The sequence below is a fragment of the Helobdella robusta genome (genome assembly GCF_000326865.2).
Source record: "Helobdella robusta unplaced genomic scaffold HELROscaffold_27, whole genome shotgun sequence".
NCBI lineage: Eukaryota > Metazoa > Annelida > Clitellata > Rhynchobdellida > Glossiphoniidae > Helobdella > Helobdella robusta.
The window spans coordinates 1,674,405-1,700,665 of NW_008704392.1; the positions used below are offsets into that span (position 1 = coordinate 1,674,405).

General features: G+C 32.1%; 4 protein-coding genes across 4 annotated transcripts; 2 read left to right on the forward strand and 2 right to left on the reverse strand.

The window, feature by feature from the left end:
- Window positions 1-10,014: 10,014 nt before the first annotated feature.
- Window positions 10,015-10,236, reverse strand: HELRODRAFT_80643 (hypothetical protein; the record flags this gene model as incomplete). The annotated part of the gene is made up of 1 exon (XM_009020314.1): window positions 10,015-10,236. A coding segment is annotated over one exon (222 nt), but the record flags the coding sequence as incomplete, so codon positions are not given.
- A 934-nt stretch (window positions 10,237-11,170) lies between these two features.
- HELRODRAFT_173711 (hypothetical protein) lies at window positions 11,171-12,702 on the reverse strand (the record flags this gene model as incomplete). The annotated part of the gene is made up of 6 exons (XM_009020315.1): window positions 11,171-11,307; window positions 11,440-11,602; window positions 11,667-11,938; window positions 12,004-12,066; window positions 12,375-12,434; window positions 12,654-12,702. The coding sequence occupies 6 exons, from the start codon at window positions 12,700-12,702 to the stop codon at window positions 11,171-11,173; spliced, it is 744 nt and encodes a 247-aa protein (XP_009018563.1).
- A 1,058-nt stretch (window positions 12,703-13,760) lies between these two features.
- On the forward strand, window positions 13,761-15,549 carry HELRODRAFT_173712 (hypothetical protein; the record flags this gene model as incomplete). Its single annotated transcript, XM_009020316.1, has 3 exons — window positions 13,761-14,210; window positions 14,422-14,687; window positions 14,934-15,549. The coding sequence occupies 3 exons, from the start codon at window positions 13,761-13,763 to the stop codon at window positions 15,547-15,549; spliced, it is 1,332 nt and encodes a 443-aa protein (XP_009018564.1).
- Window positions 15,550-21,232: 5,683 nt separating this feature from the next.
- On the forward strand, window positions 21,233-25,640 carry HELRODRAFT_192030 (hypothetical protein; the record flags this gene model as incomplete). The annotated part of the gene is made up of 7 exons (XM_009020317.1): window positions 21,233-21,269; window positions 21,405-21,746; window positions 22,141-22,236; window positions 22,531-22,761; window positions 23,055-23,222; window positions 23,437-23,566; window positions 23,990-25,640. 7 exons carry the CDS (start codon window positions 21,233-21,235, stop codon window positions 24,006-24,008), a joined length of 1,023 nt encoding a protein of 340 aa, XP_009018565.1. The 3' UTR covers window positions 24,009-25,640.
- Window positions 25,641-26,261: the final 621 nt, after the last annotated feature.

Below are 26,261 nucleotides of genomic sequence, written 5' to 3' on the forward strand. Positions count from 1 at the left end.
TGAATTTCGCTTCCCTAATTTTAGGTACTTTGTGAGTGGCGATGATGAGACGATGATGAAGGAGGTGATGGACAAGCTGGTCCCCGACCTTGTCGACGTTAGCAAGCCATGCTGGCTAGTTCCTAACAACGTTATGGTTGGTTTGCTGGTTGCTGATTGGTTGGCTGGCTGGTTGCTGATTGGTTGGTTAGTTAGCTGAGTGCCGATTGGTTGGTTAGTTGGCCGGCTGATTGCTGATTGGTTGATTAGTGGGATTGATAATTATTGATAGAATGAATGCTTATTAATTGATCTGTTAGTTGATTGGTTTATTTTCATCAACATCCTCACCATCATCATCTTCATCATGTCCAGGTTTCTCCGTCCTTACTGGCCAGCCATGGGTTGAAAGTTCACAGATGTGTTCAGCAGCAAGGTCACCTCCTCTTCATTCCTCCCTCTACCTTCAGTTCATCGGTCAGTTGTGGCTACACCATTACGGAGCACGTGCACTACCTCAATCGTGATTGGTTGTCCCTGGCTCGTGATTCTAGTGTGGTCAGTTGCGATTGTTGTGGTTATCTTTCATTCATTCATTCATCCCTTAATTAATTAATTAATTCATTCATTCATTTATTCATTCATTCATTCGTTTGTTCGTTCGTTCATTCGTTCATTCATTCATTCATTCATTCATTCATACATTCATTCATATCTTGCCATCCAATCAGAAGTTAAACGACAGTTGCATCGAATCAATGATCTCACTCAACAAGATATTATTCATGTTGTTGTCACGAGACTACCATCATCATCAACAACAACAGCAACAACATCAACAACAACATCTGTCGATCCAACAATTGAAAGAAGCTTTAGAAATATTTGAAACTGCCGTGTAAATATTTTTAGTTTTTTTTTTTCAAAAATTATTTCATTATTTCGTTCTTTCGTGTTTGTTTGTTTGTTCGTTCATTCATTTGTTCATCTAGTCGTTCAATCATTCATTTGTCCGTACATTCATTCATTCATTCGTTTTTTCCTATTGGTACTAATATTCATTCATTTTCATTTTTTAGTTTAATCATTCATTCATTTCTTTACTTGTTTACTAAATCGATTGCTCAATTCATTCATTCATTTATTCAATTCATTCATTCATTTATTCAATTCATTCATTCATTCATTCATTCATTCATTCGATCAATCAATCATTAATCAATCAATCAATCAATTAATTAATTAATTAATCAATCAATTAATCAATCATTCATTTATCTATGCATCCATCCATTGATACGTTCAGGTGCGATGAAATGAAGCTGCGTAGATCGCTGACTGAGCTAGGAGTGAGGAAGAGAATGCAGAGAGTGGTGGGGGGAGTGACAGTAGCGGGAGCGGAGGATTGTGGCTCGGATGAATGGATGAATCGTATCAATTCGTTCGACCTTTCCATCTGTGACGTCACTAAGGGGTACTGCTTTTTCTCCAAGGTTTGGTGAAATTTTGATGACGATAGTTGGCCAGTGATAACGACGATGATGCTGATGATTGTGATGGATAATGATGATAGCGTTTTGTGGTGTAATGGTAGAGCGTCTGGTCCTGCCAGGTGCTGTGGCCAAGTTCAATCGCAAGCAAATTCTCGCAAACGTTTGCAAACCCAACATTATCACAACATTTCTGCTTGTAAATTTTAATTAATTAAAGAGTAATTTTGCAATATTTTAAATTAATCTATAAAATTAATAAATTATATTAAATTTATTTTTAAAGATATTAATAACTTTTAAAAGGTTGTTGATGGTCAGACGGATGAAATTCTGTGTTTAGAATGTGCAAGGAAAAGATTGATGAAGAAGAAAGCGCGCGAAAAAATGGAGCTTGTTATAAATTTTCATCAAGTTTGTTGTTGTTGTTGTTGATGCTGTTGTTAATGTTGTTGTTGATGCTGTTGTTGATGTTGTTGTTGTTGTTGATGCTGTTGTTGTTGTTGTTGTTGTTGATGCTGTTGTTGTTGTTGATGTTGTTGTGTTGTTGAGGTTGTTGTTGTGGATTATAATAATGATGTTGTTAATAATGACGATGATGATGAAGATGATGATGTTTTTATTCGTTTTTGTTGTTGGCTGTTCTTTTTATGATTACAAATGCAAATATATATTTTTATAATAGTGATGAATGAATTATTATAATGAAGGTTAAATTATTCATTAACATAATTAATTTTTCCCTCTGGCAGACCGAACTTAACGACTTCATAATCAAGTTTAAGAAAGCCTTCAACATCACGAAAAATACTAGGAAATTTCCTGATCCAACTTGTGCCTAACAACCAATAAATCATTCATTCATTCATTCATTCATTCATTCATTCATTCATTCATTCATTCATTCATTCATTCATTCATTCATTCTATCTATCTATCTATCGTACATTCATTCATTTACTTCTTTCATTTGTTAGTTACCCAGAAGGGAGAGAGAGAGAGAGAGGAGAGAGAGGAGAGAGAGAGAGAGATTTATCCACCCGCCATTGAATATCAACTCACTAGCCAGCCAAGCTCAATTCCTTTCTTTCATTTAAATTATTTTTTTCCTCTGCCAGACATGCATCTCAGATAAATATCTTTTAATACTTTATACATATATATATGTATGTACATATACTTGTGTTTATTTGTATGTGCGTGTTTTACATATGCAATAAAAAATACACTGTTAAATACTATATGACTTTAATTTTATAAAAATGGAAGTAGTTAATTATTAATTTGTTCACTGAGTTTTTAAATGTTTTTTTTATTTATAAATAAACGGTTGACGTGGTGGCTCAGGCGGTAAAATTGCTATGATTTGCATCGTTATTTGCACGTTCACCTGGTTCAAACGCAGTCTGCCGCGAATTTACAAACTATCATACGTGAAACGTCTGAACATCATTGTACAACTCAAATGTGCTTATCTACAAAGTTGTATGTTCGTCATGGGGCGTTGATGTTATTAGGTTATTTGTAAAACCTGAGACAGTTTACGATAAGAAATGGTTTTATTTCATTTTTATTCAATTCTCTGTTATACATTTTAAACGATCCAATAATCTCCATCTTTGTTTATTATATGTATATTAATGTATATCTAGATATATATAGTCAATCCAAATGTGATATATATCATTCTCAGGTTTTAACCCGCTGATATATGCGTGCGTGAGTGTGTCTGTGTGTGTGTTTGTGTGTGTGTATGTTTTTTGTATATTTTTTCACTTAAATTAATGCTGTATATTTCTGTATTTCCTAATTTAACACCTCTGTGTCTCATCGTTTGTGTGTGAATTACATTATTTTCCATCTTTCGTGTATTTTTACTACTTCATTTGGTGTCAATGTTTATGTGTGTGTAAGTTTTGGTGGGATAAACGCATACATACAAATCTACAAACATACGTCGCTACACTCACATACCTACAAACGTGCAAACATACATACATACATACATACATACATACATACATACATACATACATACATACATACATACATATATACATACATACATACATACGTACGTACATAGCAAATAAAATCAAATTTAGTCAGACGCTTGGCTTTTGGTGTCATTCGTCAATGATTTGGTTTTAACACATACGTACGTAAGTACATACATTATAACACCTTTTTCTAAGTTTATTGTTGTGTCATCACTCATTTCATATCTACAAATAAGCTTTCGTTATATCAGGTATACAAATTATATTATTCTGTTGGCGAACTATTTTTATTTCAGTAAATTAGAAACGGCTTTGCCGAACAGTGCAATTTTCCTTTAAGTCATCAATAACAGCCCTTTTGAATTCCTGGACAATAGTTTTTGACTGTTTATTAGCGATTAGCGTAAAATTTATTTTGGCAATCATAGCTGTTAACACATCTGAATTTAAACAAGAGATTTAAAAGATATATATATATATATATATATATATATATATATATATATATATATATATATATACAAATGCCCGATGCACATATATATATTCTATGGCTTTATTGTGACATGTGTAATTTTGTGTGTGTATTTATATTATATTACTATATTACGGTTAACAGACGTATACATATTTATGTGTTATGTGTGTGTGTTATTTGTCTAGATATTATTTGGTTTATGTACGCTGTATTGTGCAAGCACATATTTGCCAACAATTTCTTTTCTCAGGACGTACGATGTTATGATATTACAAAATTATATTAGAAATATCATTTTTTTATATATATATTTTATTGTTTGAGCATATTTTTTAGAAAATATTTATATACAGAAGCCATGCATTTACACATTTCTTTCGTTTTGTCTTAATTGTTAGGTCGTGTTTTTCAAGCTTCCACATAGTTCGTCACTTCACGTTGTTAATATTCGTTTATTCGTGTTTTACTCGTTTATTGTCTCTTTCTCTCTCTCTATCTCTCTTTCTCTCTCTTTCTCTGTAACTCTCTCTGTCTTTCTTTGTCACTATTTCTCTCTGTCTCTCTCTCTCTCTCTCTCTCTCTCTCTCTCTCTCTCTCTCATTCTATCCGTCTCTCTGTCACTCTTCGTCTTTCTTATTCGATGATCTATGATCTTTGTATTGAGTTTAATGTAGAGTTTATTTATTGATATCATTTCATCGTTTGTTCATTGCCTTCAAACTTACAAGAAAATCTTTATTATTTTGTTGATAAAATATTTAATAAATTCACCCATCTAAACATTAAGGACTGTTAATTAGCCATTTATTAAAGTTAACTTCAGTAAATTAAAGGGCACAAAATCGACTGCTTTGTATTATAATGACTGACTTTTCGTGTTAAAATAAATAACATGATGTGTATTTCTCAGTCTACATTGATAGCAACACACATATATAGAACACATGTTGTCTATGTACCTATATATCTGTAACAATCAAAAACGGTTTCGTTGTTACTTGAGCGAAATCAGAAACTACGTGAATGTATGTATGTGGTATGGATGCAAAATGTTATCAACATTGAAAGAATTAACTCCAGGATGGCTCCGTACGTGTCAAAAGAGTTGCATTGTCATATAATAAAAGACAGATCATATAATTAGAATAAATATAACGGCCTTCGCTCATTTTTGACGGTCGGGCAAGGAGCTTACTTCCGGAGGAGAAGTGGAAGGTGATTTTTTATCGCCCAAGTCTAAAATTACGATCGTTTATTTACTAATTTCGGAATATTGCTTTTATTTAAAATGTTTTGAAAGGTGATACTAGATGCTCTTTTAGGATAGATATTGCTGTATGACGGTTTTTGCATTTTAAATTAAAAAAATTTTTTGTGAACCACTCTTCTAACACTTGACTCGTTAACGATTAACTGTAACCGGTAAGGGTAACGTAACAACATTAACGACGACTAATTAGTAATTAAATTACTAAACTCTAATAATTAAGCTAAAACTAAACTACTAATTTTAATTACCAATTAAAATAAATAACAGATAACACTAACGAACATTAACAGATTAGACTACTAGAGACTACCAACCACTACACTACTACATACTACAACTACTACACTAACAGCACTTGTTCCTAAAATCCTAAACCCTATTGCTTGATTGGTTGTAAAATTTTTACTTACAATGCTTAGGCCTGGGAACAAAGAATATATTTTTTAAAATAACTAATATTCAATGATTTTTGCTAGTTATTCAATTATGTGGATAATTTCATATAATTAGAATAATTTGTCGTGCTTGGATTATTGGCTTACGAAATTGCATGGATTTTAACGGGCAAGCTATATGAAATATTTACTTGACTTAATATGCTTAAAACATTGTAGTAATTCTCTTTAATTTTATTAAATAAAATTATGATTTTATTAAATAAAATTATGTATTATTAAATCATTGTTGTTAATTTGAATATAAAAATTATACTTTTGGTCCTGTGAAATCCGGTGGCTTACTGAAGCCGAGGGTTGGCTTAGTAGGATTGAACTAAAGTCGCCCTTTTTTACACTATTCGATCATGTTAAAAATTTGTTTGCTCATGAAATAAATGACCTAAATAAATCAAAATTGTTATTTGAACAACTATCTTCATTATATTCAATGAATATTTTACATTCTGCTGGTGCTCATAGAAATTATGGTTGCTGAAATCATACGTTGGCTTACTGCAGTGGCTTACTGGGTCTCATACAACAGTGTCATGGCGGTTTTCTTTACATATAATGCTTTAAATAAGTCAATATATTCATTTCACAATTATTTTTGTCAATATTAATAAAGAAATTGCTTTTTTCTGGTAAAATACAGTGGCCAAGTAAAGCCGTATGTTGGCTTAATCGGATTTTTTTTTCATATATAAAATACTATGAGATCAATCAATCAATCAATCAATCAATCAATCAACCAACCATTCATTCAATCAACTAATCAGCTAACCAATCAATGAACCATATTTGAAAAATATTTGCAAGGCTTGTCCAAACTCGAACAAACACTTAACTGTACAGATCTACAAACAATTTCGAGATTTTAGTAAAGAAAGTAAAACATAAAACATGCTTTTATTAAATCAAGAAATATCCAAAAATTATATAACCAAATTAAAAAAACTAGAAACCAGTCAACATTTAATAAATAAATAAATAAATAAATAGACATTATTAAAAAGATTGTTCAAAATGGTAAAATTTAAGGCGACGACGAGAATAAAATGTAGTTTGTTTTGTTGGTGTGGGGCTGTGAAGCGAAAACAAACACATCACAAGAAACTAGTAAGAAGTCGCAAGAATAGTAGTCAGTCACCTACCTACAATTAAATTACTCTCAGGGCCCTAGCTTACTTATAATCATTAACTCAACTCACCTACCTACAAATATGTATTTCTACGTTTTTGGAATTTAACATATTTTAGGTATTTTATTTTACATATTTCAGCGTCTTTTTTACTTGAAACTTTTTAACTAATGTTAAGCCCTAGCCTGCCTACGATTGTTCAACTCATCTCAATCCCTAACTTACCTACGAATTAAATTAAAGTCCGGTAAAGAAAATAGAAAGTTGAAGAGAAACATAACAACAACGACAACACGGAATGAATGGATGTTGCGTATGTGTGTGTTGTATTGATGTGTGTGTGTAAATGTTCGCGTGTATTCTCCAGAAACTTCTTCACTCACTACGGACGAACCTCCATTGCACCAACCATCATCTGACAGGCATCGATGGAATGAATTTGACCGAATACTGAAAAACACTAAATTGAGAAAAAACAATTAAGTCTTTAAAATAAAAAACAAGCCACTGAAAAAAATAGGCAACTTAACTTACTGAAATGACAAATTCGAGTACTTTCAATGGTACGATGGGACAAAAACAAATTTCTCTTTTATATTATCTTCAAATTGTCATCGGAACGATCATCATGAGACCACCATCTGAAACATGCTGACGCCCACCTCTCATCATTCTGTTGACAAGTTTTTTTGATTAATAAATAATAAATGATTAACTGAATGATTGAATGATTGGCTGAATTAATTAATTAATTAACTAATTAAGTAACCAATAAATGATTTAATGAATGAATAGAATGAATCAATGAATCATTTAATGGAAGAATAATTTGAATGAAAAAAAAAGAAACAAACCATACTTCAAAAATCGTCTGATTAGACGGTTAGGTCGTCAGCACCATCTGAAACGTGCTGACGACCACCACAGCCCACCTCTCATCATTCTGTAGAAAAGTTATTTTTATTAGCTTAGTAGTAAATCAAGGAACAAAGGAACGAACGAATAAATGATTAACTGAATGATTAAATAATTAGTTATAAGAATGAATGAATGAATAGAATGAATTAACGTCAATTAATGAAAGAATAATTTGAAAGATTGAGTGAAAAATGAATGAATGAGAAAAATAAAAAAAAACGAAACTAAACCTTCCTTACTTCAAAAATCTTAGTTACTGTACTCCATTGCACCGACCACAAGATGCCATTCGAACTTCAAAGTGTCAGTCGAACAACCAGCGCGCTGATTCTTCCTACACCACCACCATCCTCATACGTAAATCATCACGAGAGACCACCATCTGAAACGTGCTGACGCCCACCACTACCCACCTCTCATCATTCTGTAGACAATTTTTTTTATTAGCGTAGTAAATGTTAGAATCTTAAAGGCAAAAAAATTTTAAATGAAAATAATGGCAAATAAATAGTATTTTAAAATAATAAAGAGTGTAAAATGTAAAAAAAAAACTTACCGTCGTCCATTCGACAAAGGCAGAATGTTGAATGCGGTCCGGTTCCTACGTTGTCCTCCAGTCCTCCCGAGATTGTTGATGAAACACAGCCCGTATTGAAGAAGAAAAATAAAGAGAAGATTCTCATCAGAAAGCTTAGCGGTGCCTGCATCTCAAATTGCTTAATAAAAATAATCCTATCTACCTATTCAATTACCTTAACTAATATATATTAAATTAATAATGGTACGATAGTTGAAAGTCCCCCTTCATTCTCCCTCCTTGCACAGAGGTTCACCGACAGCCAGGGCACCGGATAGTAAACCATTGCCGTGCGGATAGTAGACTATTGCCGTGCGGATAGAAAACCATTTGCCGTCCGGAAGCCGTGCGGGTAGTAGACTATGGCCGTGCCGCATGGTAAATCATTACCGTGCAGATAGTAAACCATTGCCGTCCGGATAGTAAACCATTGCCGGTTCACCACTGGCCACCAAGGCTTACCTCTGACAAGAGACTTTGAAATCCAGAGTCAATCGGCTATCGTACCCTCAACTTACCTATTCATTACAATTAAGCCCTAGCTTACCTAAAATTATAAAACTCAAGAGCCCAATTCATTTAGCCAATCGGCACCCACCCCACCACCTACGTAATGCCTTGGGCTCCAACTTAGTAATAATAATATAAAACTTAAACCCTAAATCTATTAATGAGTATGTGTTACAACGTAGCCTTAACTTACCTATTCATTACATTACGGTCCTAGCTTACCTAAAATTACAAAACTCAAGAGCCCAATTCATTTAGCCAATCGGCGCCCACCCCACCACCTACGTAATGCCTTGGGCTCCAACATAATAATAATAATGTAAAACTTATATTAGCCTACCTATCGATACACTTACAGCGTTTTAATTCACATTACAAGATTGTTCCTAGAATTACATTATTGCCCTTAATTACCTATGAAATTAAATTACTCTCAACCTTAGTAATAATAAATTAGAATGTGTAATAGAAATAAAATTACGCTCAAATACTAACATATGTGTTTATGTATGTATTTGTGTGTGTGTGTGTGTAATACGCTGATGCGTGTAATGTTGGTGCAAGAAAAAACAGAAGAGATAAACTTACGCGCCTACCTATTCAACTACATTAGTGTTGGATGCTTCCTATCTATCCTACCTACAGTTAAAATTATGCCTATCTAACCTACCTATATAGCTACTTAATGTAATTGTGTGTGTATGTGTGTGCGTGTATGCATTCTTACTTAATGTTAAATTAGATAGAAAAACAGAGAAAAAAGAATAAAACGTATCCCAGCCAGACGTGTGTTCTTTGCCACTGAATGAACGTAGCCTGACATCTTCCATGATGAACTCCTCTGGAAACTTCAACCTGAATGAAATGAATAAAATGAAAAAATCTTATTTATTTAATTTATTTAAATGAAAGTAGAAAAACGAGCCGCGGTGAAACCCGCCAGCCGCAACAGCCTGTAACTGGCAAAAAAAGGAACCGCAAAGAAACCGTAAAACGAACCCCAGCCAAGCGTGCATTGTTTGCCACTGAATGAACGAACGTAGCGTGACATCACAATCATTCTGATCTTCCACGATGAACTCCTCTGGAAGCCTCAACCTGAATGAATGAACCTGAATAAACCTAAATGAATGGAAAAATCTTATTTATTTAATTAATTTAAATGAAAATAGAGAAACGCAAAGAAGCCGACCGGTCGGCAAAGAAAAGAACCTCAAAGAAAGGTATCTATATAGGATTTATGCTCTATATAGGATTTACGCTCTATATAGGATTTATGCTTTATATAGGATTTATGCTCTATATAGGATTTATGCTCTATATAGGATTTATGCTCTATATAGGATTTATGCTCTATATAGGATTTATGCTCTATATAGGATTTATGCTCTATATAGGATTTATGCTCTATATAGGATTTATGCACTATATGACTCTATATAAATTTTGCTCGCTTTATATAGACTATATAGTATATAAATTCATTATAAACGCAACAGTAATCAGTGCTACATATGTGCGCACGCAGTTCAAATTTTTCTGCAACCCAGATAGCAAAATTTTCCGGTAAAATGCTGGCCGAATGCCGGCTTGTTGACGGTCCACAGCAGCAAAACGGAGATGGATGTGAAAAAAGTTACGGCGCCGGCTCGTAATCGTCACGCCAACATCGGCCCGGATTTTTGCGCCAACAAGTCGTATTCGCGCCGGCATCGGCCCGGATTTATCGTAAGCACTCTTATTCGCGCCGGCGCTGGACCAGGTTTTATTGCCAGCACCCGTATTCGATCCGGCATCGACCCGGATTTTATTACCATCACCCGTAATCATTCCGGTATAGGTCCGAATTTTACTGCCGACATCGGCCCACTTTTTAAATAAATGTTACATATTAGACAATAACATCTTATTATTTTTATTATCTGCAAAATATCAAGCATATATATATATATATACATACATACACTCATATATATATATTCAGATAGTAAATTTCCCGGTAAAACCAGAACATAAATAATTTAGTTTAGTAACAGTAACAGAAAATCTAAAATTAAACAAAATAAACGATTGATGAATAAAATTTGATAACAAAAAATAAATTAAAAAAAGTAAATGATAAATTTAGAACATATATATACCAACAAAGTAAGAAACAATGCACATTATCAGATGCATATATATATACACATACAAGCATACATACATATATATATATATATATATATATATACTCTAAGAAACAAATTAATAATTGAATTCAGTATTTCATTGAATTGAAGTCAGTATTTCATTTTCATTTAATTAATAATTTCATTATATATATATATATATATAAATATATATATATATATATAAACAATTGGTATCTATGTGCTGCTTTTGGCTTGTTCCCTTTTGGCTCTTCCACCATATCTGTCCGGTGCATTCCGAAGCCATTTTTTCACCTCAACATCACAATCTGCCTCTGTGGCATGCCCAGTCCTTGGATTTTTTTGTATGGCATCTGGAGGAGTTAATGAAAAATAAACTGATTACATTGAAATCTAAATCTAATCCTAGAAAAAAAGACAATAAACAAAACGTTAATTATTAGAAAATAGAAATTTTAATTTTTGAAACAGGAAAAAATACTGACTAATCAGGGCATCTCGAAGTAGAAGTCTTGACCAGCCCTCCTTTTCTTTTTTCTGGCCCATCCATGTAATGTTGAGGCTGACTTGGTGCGTCATCAATGCTTTCATCATTCGATGCACACAATCTTTTACATTCTGTCCACCAAGTGTGCATAAATGATCCACCTAAATTAAAAAATTATTAAAATATGGTGTTGCATGTCTAAAGAAATGTAATACATATACTAACCAAATTAGCAAACTCCACATTGTTCTGCACATTATTATTAACTTCATATAACTTCTCCATTGTATCAATGGGAAGGTAAGACAATTTAATTATTTTTTTATCAAGTGTCACATTACTACTTTTTAATAAATCAAATATTAATTGAATATCTTCATTCCTTTTTTGAATATCTTCTTTCATTTTTTGAATATCTTTTTTCATTTTTTGAATATCTTCATTCATTTTGGACATCTGTTGTAATACGGAATTTATTTTTCTTTCTAACCTTGACTCTGTTGAAAAAAATACATATGATATAATCAATAAATTCGAGATTTTCAATAATGAAATAATATACCTTGTTGATTTACAAAAGATATTTCTTGACTTGAAGCGATAGTTTTCTCCAAACATCGATTACCTACAATTTAGTAATATAAACCTTTTATAAAAAATCTAACATTAACAAAATTAATGTCATACTTTGATTTATGGGAGTATCATAGACAAACGAACATGAAGGTCTTTGTATACATGGACTGCCTTTAAATTTAAAATATTTGTTACATATGTATAATTATTAATTTGTTTAATGTTAACAATTCAACTTTTATTCCTAGGGGTTTGTGAAGTGGGTGTGAATATACCTTGTTGACTCATAAAATATTTCTTGACCTGATGTGTAACCTTATATAAAAAAATCTAACATTAACAAAATTAATTTCATACTTTGATTTATGGGAGTATCATAGACAAACGAACATGAAGGTCCTTGTATGCCTGAACTGCCTTTAAATTTGAAATATTTGATACATATGTATAATTATTAATTTGTTTAATGTTAAAAAAATTCAACTTTTATTCCTAGGGGTTTGTGAAGTAGATGGGAAAGTCGGTAGATTGTCCAAATTGAATAAATGTTCCAAATCACTTGGCTCTTCAATACTGCCAATAAAGAAATAGGAAATTTAGACTAAAACAAAGATTATTAAATAAGGTCAAATTCACCTTTCTTTCCTTTTCTTAGCGCCAACTTTTCTTGTGGGTATTTCTTCATCGCTGGAATCATAGACCCTCCTACAGACTTTCCTACAATTATGGAGTAATTTATTTCTCTCAAAACACATCATTGAATTTTAATTAACAAATTCAAAAATATACCATACCGTCTTTTTTTCTTCTCTGTTTCAGAAGTATCTGTATTTAAATCAGACAGATTAGACAAATTTTCAGCTTTTCTCCTTTTCATGTAGGCAAGATCCAAACTATCTAAGAACAAAATATTTTGTATATATATAGTATATAAATTCATTATAAACGCAACAGTAATCAGTGCTACATATGTGCGCACGCAGTTCAAATTTATAATTTATTATAAATTTTATTTGATGTTTTTTAATTAGTCAGGTCACAATCATCATCATCATCGATATCGCAATGAAATCAAATTGAGAATTTTTTATATTAAAAAAAGTATCTTTATTTATTTTATGATACTATTTTGTTCAATAAGATACTGTTTGATACATATAACTAGAATAAATATAACGGCCTTCGCTCACTTTCAACGGTTGAACAAGGAGCTTACTTCTGGAGGGAAGATGGAGGGTGAGGTTCGAGTCAAAAGTTACGATAGTATATTTACTAATTACGGAATATTGCTTTTATTTAAAATGTTAAAATTTTATTTTTTTAAATTGTTATTCAATATGGTAATTAATTACTTTTATTTGGTATAAATTTAAACAAATAAAATCGAGATTACCGAAAATAATTAAAAGTTGCAAAAATTGAGATTCTTTGCATATCCCTGCTTCAACCCATAAGAAAGTGTTGTTTAATGGTAAATAGGCCTCCCCTTAGGACAGATAAAAACATTTAATCTTCTTTGGTCATCATGTTAAATGAGACCTGACCCAGAAACTACGAAAAACATCTGATTGATCTGACCTGGTTATTTTTTCGTCATCGTGTTTCGCCTTTTTTGTATTTTATGCTTTCAAATCAGGTTTTTTAATGAAAGATCAATTGCTACCGCTTGTTACATTATCTCGAAACAAACGTTTTATTATAAAATAAAATAATTAATAAATAGATAGAAAAATATATTATAAAATGGGGGTTACGACTAGCAAGAAAGACCTCCAGTCAGCATCGGGGCCTACAAATTCTGGAGAAGCTTGCCCACACTGCTCCCTCAGTCATCCGGCAGGTTTCGCTTGCTGTGAATCGTCGATGCCATTTAAAAAAAAGAATGTACCATGGAGTAAAATAACTACGGAGCCCCTGACGACATGGAGGTATGGGGCAGTTCTCTGGGGCTTTGAACCAAGGGTGGATTACACAACGAACGTCAAGAGCAGATTGCAGCCATGGTGTACTGGCGGCAGACATTACGAGGTCAGTCATGACTCTCCGACGAAAGTCCATCAAAGGCCTTACTATCTGCTGACTTTGCTAGAAACCTCTTTGAGGCAGGACACATACATCATACTGCCACAAGATTATTACAGTCGACTCTACAGAGAAAGTGAGCCGGCCGGCCACTACTTGAAACCTGCACAGGTAGACTATTTTTTGAAAATTTATTATTTAAAAAACATTTTTTTTAAATTTCTATATTTTAATTTGGAATAAAACTAACGTCCGAAATCAACAATTATAGAATTTCAATTTCAAAGCCATGTTAAAAATTAAAAAATAAAAATTTCAAAGTTATTATAAGATTTTATTGGAATAAAACTAAAATGAGTAATTTTTAAATGCTCCATGCAAGGTTGTTGGATACAGAAAGGGAATAGCAATATTGCAGTTGAATTGTAAAAACAATGTGATGGAATTTGTAGCAATCCACATGAAAACCAGCACCATCCTGGCCATACACAAGGAGGAGCTGGAGACAGGGAAGCATTACCTCTGCGACTGCATCATAAGCCCTGATCTTGGCTCGTTCATCATCAAACCAAACGCCATGTATTCTCTGAATTTCTGTAGGGAGCACTTCAAAAATATCATGTCTCTACTCTCTCTCAAAGAAAATAGGTTCTTTTTGGTTTTTTTTTCTCTCAATTTTAATGATTGATAATTTTCTTATTTTAATTTATCTATTACAAATTATTAAAAATTAAACTTTGCAAATTAAAACAATGTAGATATGAATGTGTCTAAAAATAATTTGATCACTTTGAACACTTCTATTAAAATTTATTAAGAATAGGCGTGTGTAATGCAATGTTTTGTGATGCAATATTTTATAAACTTAACTACATGATAAATATTGAAAAAAAGGTACATTACACATTACAGAATAATAAGCAACCTATTTCCAAACATGGCAGTCCGACTTTTTGTCTCTTATGACCCAAGATATCAGTGGTCGCGAGTGGCCCTGGCCAACTACTCGAAAAATAACACGGACATATTGTGCATTTATGACTTGAAATTCAACAAAATAATTCTCGAGAGTAACACCGAACTGTACCAGACCACTCACAACATCCTCTATAGTCCAGACGGTCGATACATAGCTTCACTAATCCTTGGCCTCTCAGTCAAAGATGGACTATTCAATTTTCCTGAAATTTTATTATACTCCGGGGACACATTAAACGTCGTACACAAAATCGATACGGAGTACCTCGCGGAAGTCCCAACACTCTCCCCTGCCGCTATTTTCCCATTGTTTTCTGATACTGGCGAAAGTTTGGCAGTGGCCTATGGAGAGCAGGGCACATTTTACCAGCAGGTCTCCGGGGTGCATTTGTATAGACTTCCAATGGCAATTGATTTGAAAAGTTTATGTAGGGAGGCAATTAGGAGCAGGTTTGACCTCCAAGATGTCCAAAAACTTCCCATACCTACCCAGATCAAATCTTTCCTTGCTTTTAAACCGTATTACGAATGAGTGATGACGTCACGGGGTTCTGGGTATATTTTGTTATTTATCATGTTGTTGAACAAAAAAAGAATTTTTTTTTGGTTTTTAATGATTTTTTGGTTATTGTAGATTGTTACTGTTGTTGAAAGACTAATTAACAATCTTTATGACATTTTATGATGTTATACATCTTTATAAATGAATAAATACATACATATTTATAATTATTTATATATTTTCGTGTATATGTATTTTTAAAAATATCCAAATTTAGATGGGATGTGAATGTACCCTGCATATTTATTTTTGTAGTTCATGAATTATTATTTGTTATCATAATTTATTCATTTATATATGTGTGTGTGTGTGTGCGTGTGTTTGTTTTATATTTATCATATTTACTATATGTTCAATTTTATATTCTACTTGTTAATGATGTTCGAAATTGATTTTATACAGTTGCGTTTTTTATCATTGCATTTCATTTTTTGACATTGTTTTTATTTTTTTTTATTTTACGGATCTCAGCTTGGTCTCAAACAAATTCATTACATTCCAGTATTATTAATTAATTAATCTATTTGTTTTATTATTAATTTATTTAAATGTCCAATTTGAAAGATTTCCAAATTATATTTTTCATTATCGTACATAATATTCGGATAAATGTTCATTTAATGATAATAACAATGGCATAGCAAACTTTTAATTAGTATTTTTAAGAGACTACATAATGCGATGTGAGATTTTTATAATAATAATAATAACAATAATAATAATAAATATCGCAGCACCTCATATCGCACAGAAACGACGTGGTATTTGTTTTTTTTTTTTTTTGTCCTTTTTATATTGTTCCTCTGGTTGTCAGAATAAACAATGTACGTTTTGTTTGTTAACTTCTTGTCTTGTTTTGCGTACAGTTGTAAAGAAATATTGAGAAGAGTCACTCAAAATCGTAGAACCATATCAGAAAGAAGTCAGCTAGTTGATTTTAAGATAGGAAGGTCAGATTAGTATATAAAAACAAAGTCGTCAAACATGAAACGTTTGAAAATTTGTAAAAATAATTTGTGTAGTATGGCATCGGGTATAAATGTATTTTTGTACTTAGGTGTAACATTTGGTACTTAATTTTTTGTAGTTTTTTTTAGTTATCAGAATAAGTGCGTACACACATTTTGATGGAGCGTTGCGTCATTCGGAGCCACTGAACGACACGTACCTAAAAACAAATTTTTTTTTTATTAAACTGTAAACGGCTCAGTTTATGATACAACTTCATGGTTGAATATGAACTTCATCATAATGCAACCTGGCATAATACAGCAGGGATGAGTGTTTCGACAGATAAAATTAATTGCTTAATTAAATAATTGATATACCCATAATAAAGGATAGGCTATTAGACTGAAAGCTGACGTTAATTATACAAAAAAACCTGACATGGTTATAGTGCGAAAATCGTAAACATTGCTAGCGATATAGTTAGGCAAGAGCTAATAAGTTAATTAATTAATTAATTGGGAAGTGAATAATTTTCTAAACGTGTGTGATTAAATACTGTTGATACAAGAGAATTAGTATATAGGCAATTTGCATTAAAGGACTCTCTGATGTATGCATGTATGTATTTGTACGTCTGTTCGATTTTGTTGCTGCATGTTGATCTGTTAGTATAAAACTCGTGTAAAATATTTAATTTGTTTGTGAAATTATTTTTTAAATTAATTTATCCGATATATTTGGAAATTTAAGAAAATAAAATAATACTTATTAGTTTCAAAGTGTTCATTCTTTCTTCTTATCAGTAAGTTATTTTTATATTAATTCCGCTTTAACAAACGACCAATAATTACCAATAACCTTATGATTTAAAACTAATACTACTATTTATTAATATTATCCCTATTACTACCAATACTAATATTACCACCACCACTGCTACTACTACTGCTGCTGTTGGTGCTATTACTGCTGCTACTACTTTTACCACCACTGCTAACCTTTACATACTATTTTACTTTGGAAAGGCGGAATAAACACCGAAGACTTTGGTACTCTAAGTAGATTTAATTTTAATGTCATATTAGACACTTTTTTTTGTTCTTTTTTATGCCTCTCTGATGACACGTTTTTTCATAATTCTTTCAGTTAAACTTTCGTACCGCAAAGAGTGTAACCTCTGTACAACATTGCGTACACACACACACACACACGCACGCACACATTGCGTCACTGTGTGTATGTATGTGTACAAGTTGATGTACATTCACGCAAGACTTGGATTGCAGACGGGCAGTATTCGCACCAGACCATCGCTTAATAGTATCAATCAATCAATCAATTAGCTTATAAAGCGCTATTTCCGCGATGTTCAACAGCGCTCCTAAATGAATTTTGAAAACAGATGGGTCTTGAGATCTCCAAATATGAGACTTCTTCGTCTGCCTAGTGAACTAACTTGCAGACCTTATCAATATTTTATTAATATATTTTTTATATTAGCTAATGATAATAAACTCAAAATTTATTTATCGTGTTTTTTTTCATTATTTTCTCTCTCTCTCTTTCTCTCTCTTTCTTTGTCGTTCTCAAACAAAAGTTACACAAATAAAATAAAAATTAATAAATATAAATAAAATAATAATTATTAATAATAATCAAAATCAAATGCAGAACTAGCTAAGATGAACTCGACTACTGCTAATTCCACTTTGCCTTCAGGAAGACAGTCCTCGTTGATTCACTATGCGCCTCCTCACTGAGATGCTTGTACTGACAATAATTTTTATTGAGGCTGTTATCTATCAAATCTACTTGAAAAGACTGGTCCTGAAACAGTTGTACGTTTGTTTGTTTGTTTGTATGTATGTGTATATATATATATAGCGTCATTTTGTCATATTTTCAACTGTCTAATCCAGGGGTGGGCAAACTTTTTGCTGTGAGGGCCGCATTGTGAACTATTTTATCTTTAAAGGACCGTATATGTACTTCAATAGCAAATTTTTTCAACTCTGGAGAGAGGGGAGAATTTTTTTAAGATTTGTGGCTTCTTTTTTTTGGTCATAATGTCTGCTAACGACGTTTTTTGTCAAACAAGGCCTCGCGGGCCGCATAAAATAGCTTCGTGGGCCACATGCACCTCGTGGGCCGTAGTTTGCCTGCCCCTGGTCTAATCAGAATATTTATTTCATAAACGTCTTAAATGACCTAAACTAAAAAAAAGCACCATTACGTAATGTTATCAATCGTACAATTACAATATTTTATTCAGGTAACCCAAACGAAAAGTAGAATAATCACCACACTATGAAATTTTTAAAAATACAAAATTTTGTGTATTTTAAATTATTATTATTGATTTTTTTTTGGTCCGAAAAATATGCTCCATTCAGCCAATTGAACTTACAAATGTTCAGACGGTTAACGAACAACCTGGTGAAAGTAACCAGCAACAACTAAAACAGCAGCAGAAGCAGCAACTACAACAGCCACAAATACAACTATTTATACCACTAAAACAGCAGCAATCACAGCCAGCCACCAATACTTAACCACAACAACTCCAACCACCATCAGAAAAACCAGTAAGAAAAAAAAAACTTCAGTATCGGTTGGTACGTTGATGGTATCATGGGCCAGCTCCTCCTCCATCACCTCTCTTCAAATATTCTCCAAACGAGACGAACCAACCTTATTATCGGTAGAAAACAAAATGGCAAGCTTCTTCTCCCTATCATAAGTAGACGACGACAACGCCGTTTACTGCACGCCACTGACGAAAAAGTTTAAAAACCCGCCAGAGTAGGATCTCTACAACCTGGATTCTGGCGACTTGGCTAATTTGCGGGGAGAGCGGGTTGCTAGAAATTTCATGAAGAACAAACCGATCTCAAACAGGAGTATCATCTGTGGGAGGAGGCAGAACTCACTTGGTGGCAAAAGAGAGAACTCGCTTGATCAAGCCAACAATTACAACGGTTTTAGAAATAATAACAACAGTACCAACAACAACAACACCTCCAGCAGCAACAACAACGTTGAAAATGACGATGGCGACGATAGTCCAAGGTACATAACCATGGATCCGAATAGCATAAGAAAAAATATTTCAGAATATGTTTATACTACCGAAGCTGTAAACCCAGACGCCACCAAATAGAGAAAAATTTTATGGATTATACATTTAATAATAAAATGTAAAAAACTCAAAAAAAGTTGACTTTAACAATTTTTTAAATTTAATTTTAATAATTGCCATTTTTTCTTATCTGCATTTTTCAAGTCCTAGAAACAGTAATGAAAATTAAAACAGTATTAATTTGAACGAACTTTCTCAAATGCTTCATAAGACTGTCAGATAATAATTAATTAAGCAGCTGGAGTGATATATCGAACCATTTTTAAGATTTCGATGTAAGGATGGCCACAATCTTTAATTTCGGACTAGTGGATTTTACATTGCACACAGATAATAGATGAAAAAAAATGAATTATTTAACAGCAAAACGGCAACAAAAATAATAACAAAAATAATTATAATAATAATTATTATTATTATAGAAATATTAATGATAATTATTAGATAACAATAACAGGATGCTTACTACGGAGTCAGTCATTTTTGTGACAATTAATAGAAAAATATAGGGAGGAGCAGATAAAAAATGTCTAAAAACTAGAGTCCATTTTCAAGGAAAATGTTTCTCGTTACTCTACCTATTTTGAATTAATATAGAATATATTAATATAGAATTAATTAACATTAACTAGAATTAATTAAGATTAATTAGGATTAATTAAGATGACGTGGGATTAATTGGGATTTAAATATAGAAATCAATTTGGTTAATAAAATAGCAATCGCATTGTTTGTGCGCAATTCCCTACTTACCAATCAGTTATAATATTATTACGAAATAATTTTTTAATGATTTTTTGCTGAGCCTCAACTCAAAATTTCAAATAAAATTTTATTTTCAACGGCTAAAAATCGTATGACGTCAATAAGCCATTAATTTAAAAATACGTTGTATCTATTTAATAATTTCCCCTCCTATGTTAATTAACCCAACTGACGTCATTGGGTTAATAAATACAACAAAAAACACATTTTAGTAGAATAATCATTGTAACATACAACAACATTTCAACCATCTATAATTATGACTCGCAGTTACAGATTTCACAGTTTCTAGCTATACCACAGGCAGCTAGCTATTAGCCTTACAGACGTAAGCAAGTTTACTTAATTAAATGATGCTACATTTAGAGGAAAAACAAAATTATTATGTATACTCGCAAGCACACACACAAACGCACAAACCCACGCATATACTAGCACTGTATATATTTATATAATAACTTGCTACCTCAGAGGCAACTAGCTATTAGCCATTACGGTGCAAGTGCAGCCAAAATTGTCTCCAGAAATACAAATCATTTTTATTTCCCTATGCGCGAGTAATATGAGTTACGACTGAAAATAAAATAAATCAATCTGCTATACTATAATTTTTGAGTAATTTATTTAGTAATTGAATTAATGAATGAAGTAATTACACAATTAATTAATTAATTTTTACAAATATAGTTCGTATTTCGATTATGTATATATATATATATATACATATATATATATATATATATATATATATATATATATATATATAATACACTGATAACGTTCTTGCGTTTTTCCAAAATGTGCCATTTGCAAATTTTGTTGTTCTTAATAACAAGTAAGTTTTTTTTAATTTCATTATGATACGTTGATTTCTAGTTATGTTACGTTACATTACATTACGCTCTGTTGCAATATTAATTGTTAGCATATTAATGTTATGTTACATTACGTCATATCGCTTATTGCTTAGGCTCCATCTTCTTACACGAAAGTAAAGCAGACATTGAAAATTCAGCCTGCGTCTACATGAATTCCAAAAATAACATCAGTAGCATCAACACTTATGACGGAGATGACGATCACCATGAAATCAGAACAGTGTTCTGCCTTCGTCAGATGAACATCTCAGTGGATGGCGCCAAAGAGTACTGTAAAAATAACTCTATGAACCTTTTAGATTTCAAAAACGAATCTATGAAATCTAAAATTTCGATTGTCCTGCAAAAATATTTCAATGTCGAAAGTTCTCCCCTCATAATTCCATTGGATGCCAGGAGGATCAAAACAATGGATCAGAATGAATCAAAAGCAAGTTAGTTTATTATGCCATATTTCATTCTGAGTAAATTTATAACCTAATGACTGATTTATTATTTCATTTATAACACTTAAATTCAATTAATATTTATCAATAAAAAACACACACACATCACACAAACACACAAACAAACAAACACACAAACACATCTTTCTCGACTAGGCGCCAAACTATGCGTTACACACACACACACACACACACACACACACACACACACACACACAAACACACACACACAAGCACACACACACGCAACACATTGTATGGGATAGGGTTAGCTTCTAGCGTTTGGATTGAACCAGGTCTTCAATCAATGGGACTTTACTTAATTATTAACAAAACATTTATGTCCTTATTAATAAAATATTTTAAAAATAATTATTTTCAGCTGCCCTGCAACTATCATGGTCAGAAAAAAATGGTTTCATTATAAACTACATCCCGGTGAATAAATCAGAGAAGCATGCGACCCTTCTACAAACTAGTTATTATTATTAATCAATATTATAAGTATCATTTTATGGTATTATAGCAGCAGCAGCAACAGCAAGAGTAGTAGTAGTAATAGTAACTTAGCAGCAGCAGTAGTGTTAGTAGTATTTGTTGTTATTGTTGTAGTAGTAGTGGTAGCTATTATTATCACTATTATATCATTATTATAATTGTATTAATATTATTATGAAAACATTATTCTTATTAATTTTTATATAATGATTACCTTTTATGCTGTTATATCTACTCTGACATTGAAATTAGATAAATGTTCATTAATTGCCAGAGAAATTATACAGGCTGTTCAAAACTTGCCAAGGAATAATAATTAATAACAAATGTTTCTACGTTTCAAGCAAGCCTCAAAATTTGTCAAATACCATTGCCGATTCTAGCTTAATACACATAATACCTAGTCCTGATATATTTTCAAGATTGGTCTTCAAAAATTTGGACACTCGCACCTATTGGTTTGGTGAAGCTCTGTATACATGGTTCTGGAAAGAAGATAGCGAAGGTTGGTATCGATCCCCATCATCGTCACCCCCATCCTCCTCCTCATCATCATCATCGCCATCGTCATCCTCATTACTATTATCATCATGATCAGCATATGTCTCTAAATGAATTTATTAATTTAAGATGTAATGTTTATTATGATTTAACAAAAATTTCAAACGATTTATACATAAAATCAGTTGCGAAGAAGAAAGTACACACATTCGATCTACTTGAAACACTTTTAAATTAAAATTTCAAAGAATTAAACCGAAATAGTGAAAAATTTCAATCATAATCTGTTTTAAGCAGACAGAGAAGAATTTACAGTTCGTTCAACTTCTCAAAATGAAAGCCCAGAAACGGAGGAAACTGAGTGCATGTTTACAAAGTACAATTATGTGGCTGATAGGTTTACATGGAAAGCAGCTGGTTGCAATGCCACTGTTGAATCTGTTGTGACCGTCATATGCCATGCAGGTGGTGATTTTTGTTTTTGTTATGTCTATTTTTCATTTTTTTTAAGTTTAGAGTTTCTTAGAAATTTTATTTTGAGATTTGAAGTATTTAAATTACTTTAAAATGTTAAATTTCGACAGATAAAATTGACGAAAATCGAAATATAGTAAATTATAGATGAATTAAAATTAAATCGATCAGAAAAATTAAAAAAAAAAACAAACAATTACGTCAGATCTGCCATATCCAACTACGTCATCATCCAAATTCCTCTACGTAATAATCGTCATCGCGGTCATCGCCGGTCTATTGGTGGTCCTCGGGGCAGTCCTGCGCAAAAAACTAGGTCACAGGTTAAGAAAGAGGTCAAGATTATTTTTAATAATTATTAATTATACTTATAATATTATTACTATAAATACTACTGACTTACTACTACTACTAATAATACTACCACTACTATTATTACTACTACTACTACTACCACCACCACTACTACTACTACTACTACTACTACTACTACTGTTACTAGTACTACAGCTGCTACTGCCACTACTACTGCCTCTACATAAAATATTTTTTTCATAATACTTAGAAAATTGTGATGGTTATATGAATGAATAATAAACATGTGAAAGCCGCCCGAACAATTAAATAGCAACATCAAAATAAAAGTCCGTGGCAATAACAGCAATAATAATAATAACAACAACAACAATATTAATAATAAGAAAATAATAAGAATAATAACAAATACTTCTTTAATATCCTGTAATTTGTAATTACAGACCGAACTGCTGTAGTTGAGTGAATAGTTGAATGTGTGTTAATCAGATGATAAGAGATATTTTTATAAATAACAAACGTAATAATAATGATAATAATATACTACTTTTACCGCTACTGCTGCTACTACGCCTACTACAATACTATTTCTGCTGCTGCTGCTACTACTAATAATTATTCAAACATTATAATTTTAGAAATTCAAAAGATGACGAAATGCTTACGATGGAGTCTTCGCACTATGCAGTAGTCCTCCCATTCAAATCGAAAAACTCAAAAAAATCTACGGAGCTACCAAACTTGAATTACGTGGACCTCAGTTTTCCCGCTGACGTTACAAACCACGTGACTTCTTCTAAAAATGAACGAACAAACAACAACAACAATGACAACAGCACTAACATCGAACACGGCGACGATGGTGAACACATTTACAAGAACGTAAACACAGCCGGCAAACAAGCGGACAATGCGAAAAAGAGAAATAAGCAAAAGATGAAACAGGTCACAAAACTACAGCCACGGAGATGTACAACCAACAGAGTAAAAACATCTGACAAGAACCAAGATCTCAAAAACTTTTCTGAGTCGGCATCAATTTTGTTGACCTCACCTAGATTAATGTCACAAACTTCACCGATCTCCCTTATTACAAATGACCTATATGGTATTCCTTTATTAGAGAATTATCAAAAATCTTCATCTATAAATTACAAAAACAACGAAGTTCGCGATAAATGTGATAAAAATATCCAAAGAAGCCAATTGAACGGCAGCGTTTACGACAAAGAGAGGCAAGTGCCTGACGAGGCGCACATATACGACAACAGCAACATCATGTACAATGACGGAAACATCTACTTCAAGATGTACTCTCCCACCAAATCAACACCCCCCCGTATTGAGGCCGTCTACGAGTCAGCCTCTCCGCCTACATCCGAGAATAACCCGCAAAAATTACCTGGTGTCAATTCTTCAGATGAAAATAATAGAAACGGGATTGTTAACAACAATCTTTCGGCTATTTATAGTCTGGAGAAAAGAGCTTAACATTTTATTGAGAGTAAAGCCGGATTCAGAGATAAGGCAGAGACCCCTATCTATCTAATTAATTATTATTTTCAGATGTCTAAATAGCCTATAAAGAGTTAGTGACTATTTTTCTGCTTATTCTACTTCTTTAACACTCTTTTGCATTAAAACCAAAGCATTCGCGTTTGTTTTATCTATCTATATTCAAAAAAAGTAGCTTTTGTAGTTTTGCGAAAGCAGCATTTTTTATGAAGAGGTCCCAGATTATAGCCCCCGCCAGGGCTATCTTAAATCCGGCCCTAAATGATGATCTCAACTTGAGAGAATTTTCTGTAGATTTTTCGCTAATGCTTTCATACTTTTTCAAATTTCTGTTTGTGAATGTGGTTTTATAATGGAATGCTTATGCTATTTTTGCGTATATTTTGAATATTGTTCATATTTCAAAACTTGTATTTTGTTTGATATTGTTTTTTTTCTATAATTTTATTGTGAATTGCTGGTCGAAAAAACGAATTTAAATTTCCTTAAAATGAATTCCTTCATTAAAATGTGCCAAAAAATACTGAATTTAAAATTGAAATAAAAGCAATATGTATCAATAAATGTTGATGAAACATTTTTCTTTTTTTTAACAAACAATAATAAAAGATAATTAAAGAATTAAATAAAGAAAAAATGAATCGACAAATAGATGAGAAGAATGAATAAATAATAAGCGTGCCTCGATAGATGTTTTAAAATATCACAATCCTCTCATCTCATTGCTTGACATCTAGTGCGTATCATTACGTTAATTCTTTTATAAGAGAGGATTTCTTTTAATTAATTTAATTAAATTAATTAATTAAATTAATTAATTTAATTAAATCTTTTAATATAAGAGAGGAATTTTTCAGATTAAACAGCTACTAACGAATAGATCGTTTAGCTATTTCTAATTGAGACCGTTTAAAATAATCTGTTACAGAATACTTTTCATTGTAGAGAAAGAATGGATACACTTATGAAAAATTATGCGAATCTAAAAAAAAACTTTTGTCACACAATTTCAATGGCGAAACGAATAGAATATAGAAAAAATGCCTTATTTCCAACATATGCCAGTCTTGGAATTCTTTCTCTCAACGTAGCGAAAGATTACTTCATCAGTGCTACAGTACCGTCCATTATTTATGCAAGTGTATAATTCTTAGAATGAGTTCCTCACTAAATTACTTATGATTGGACAATCTTTTTTGT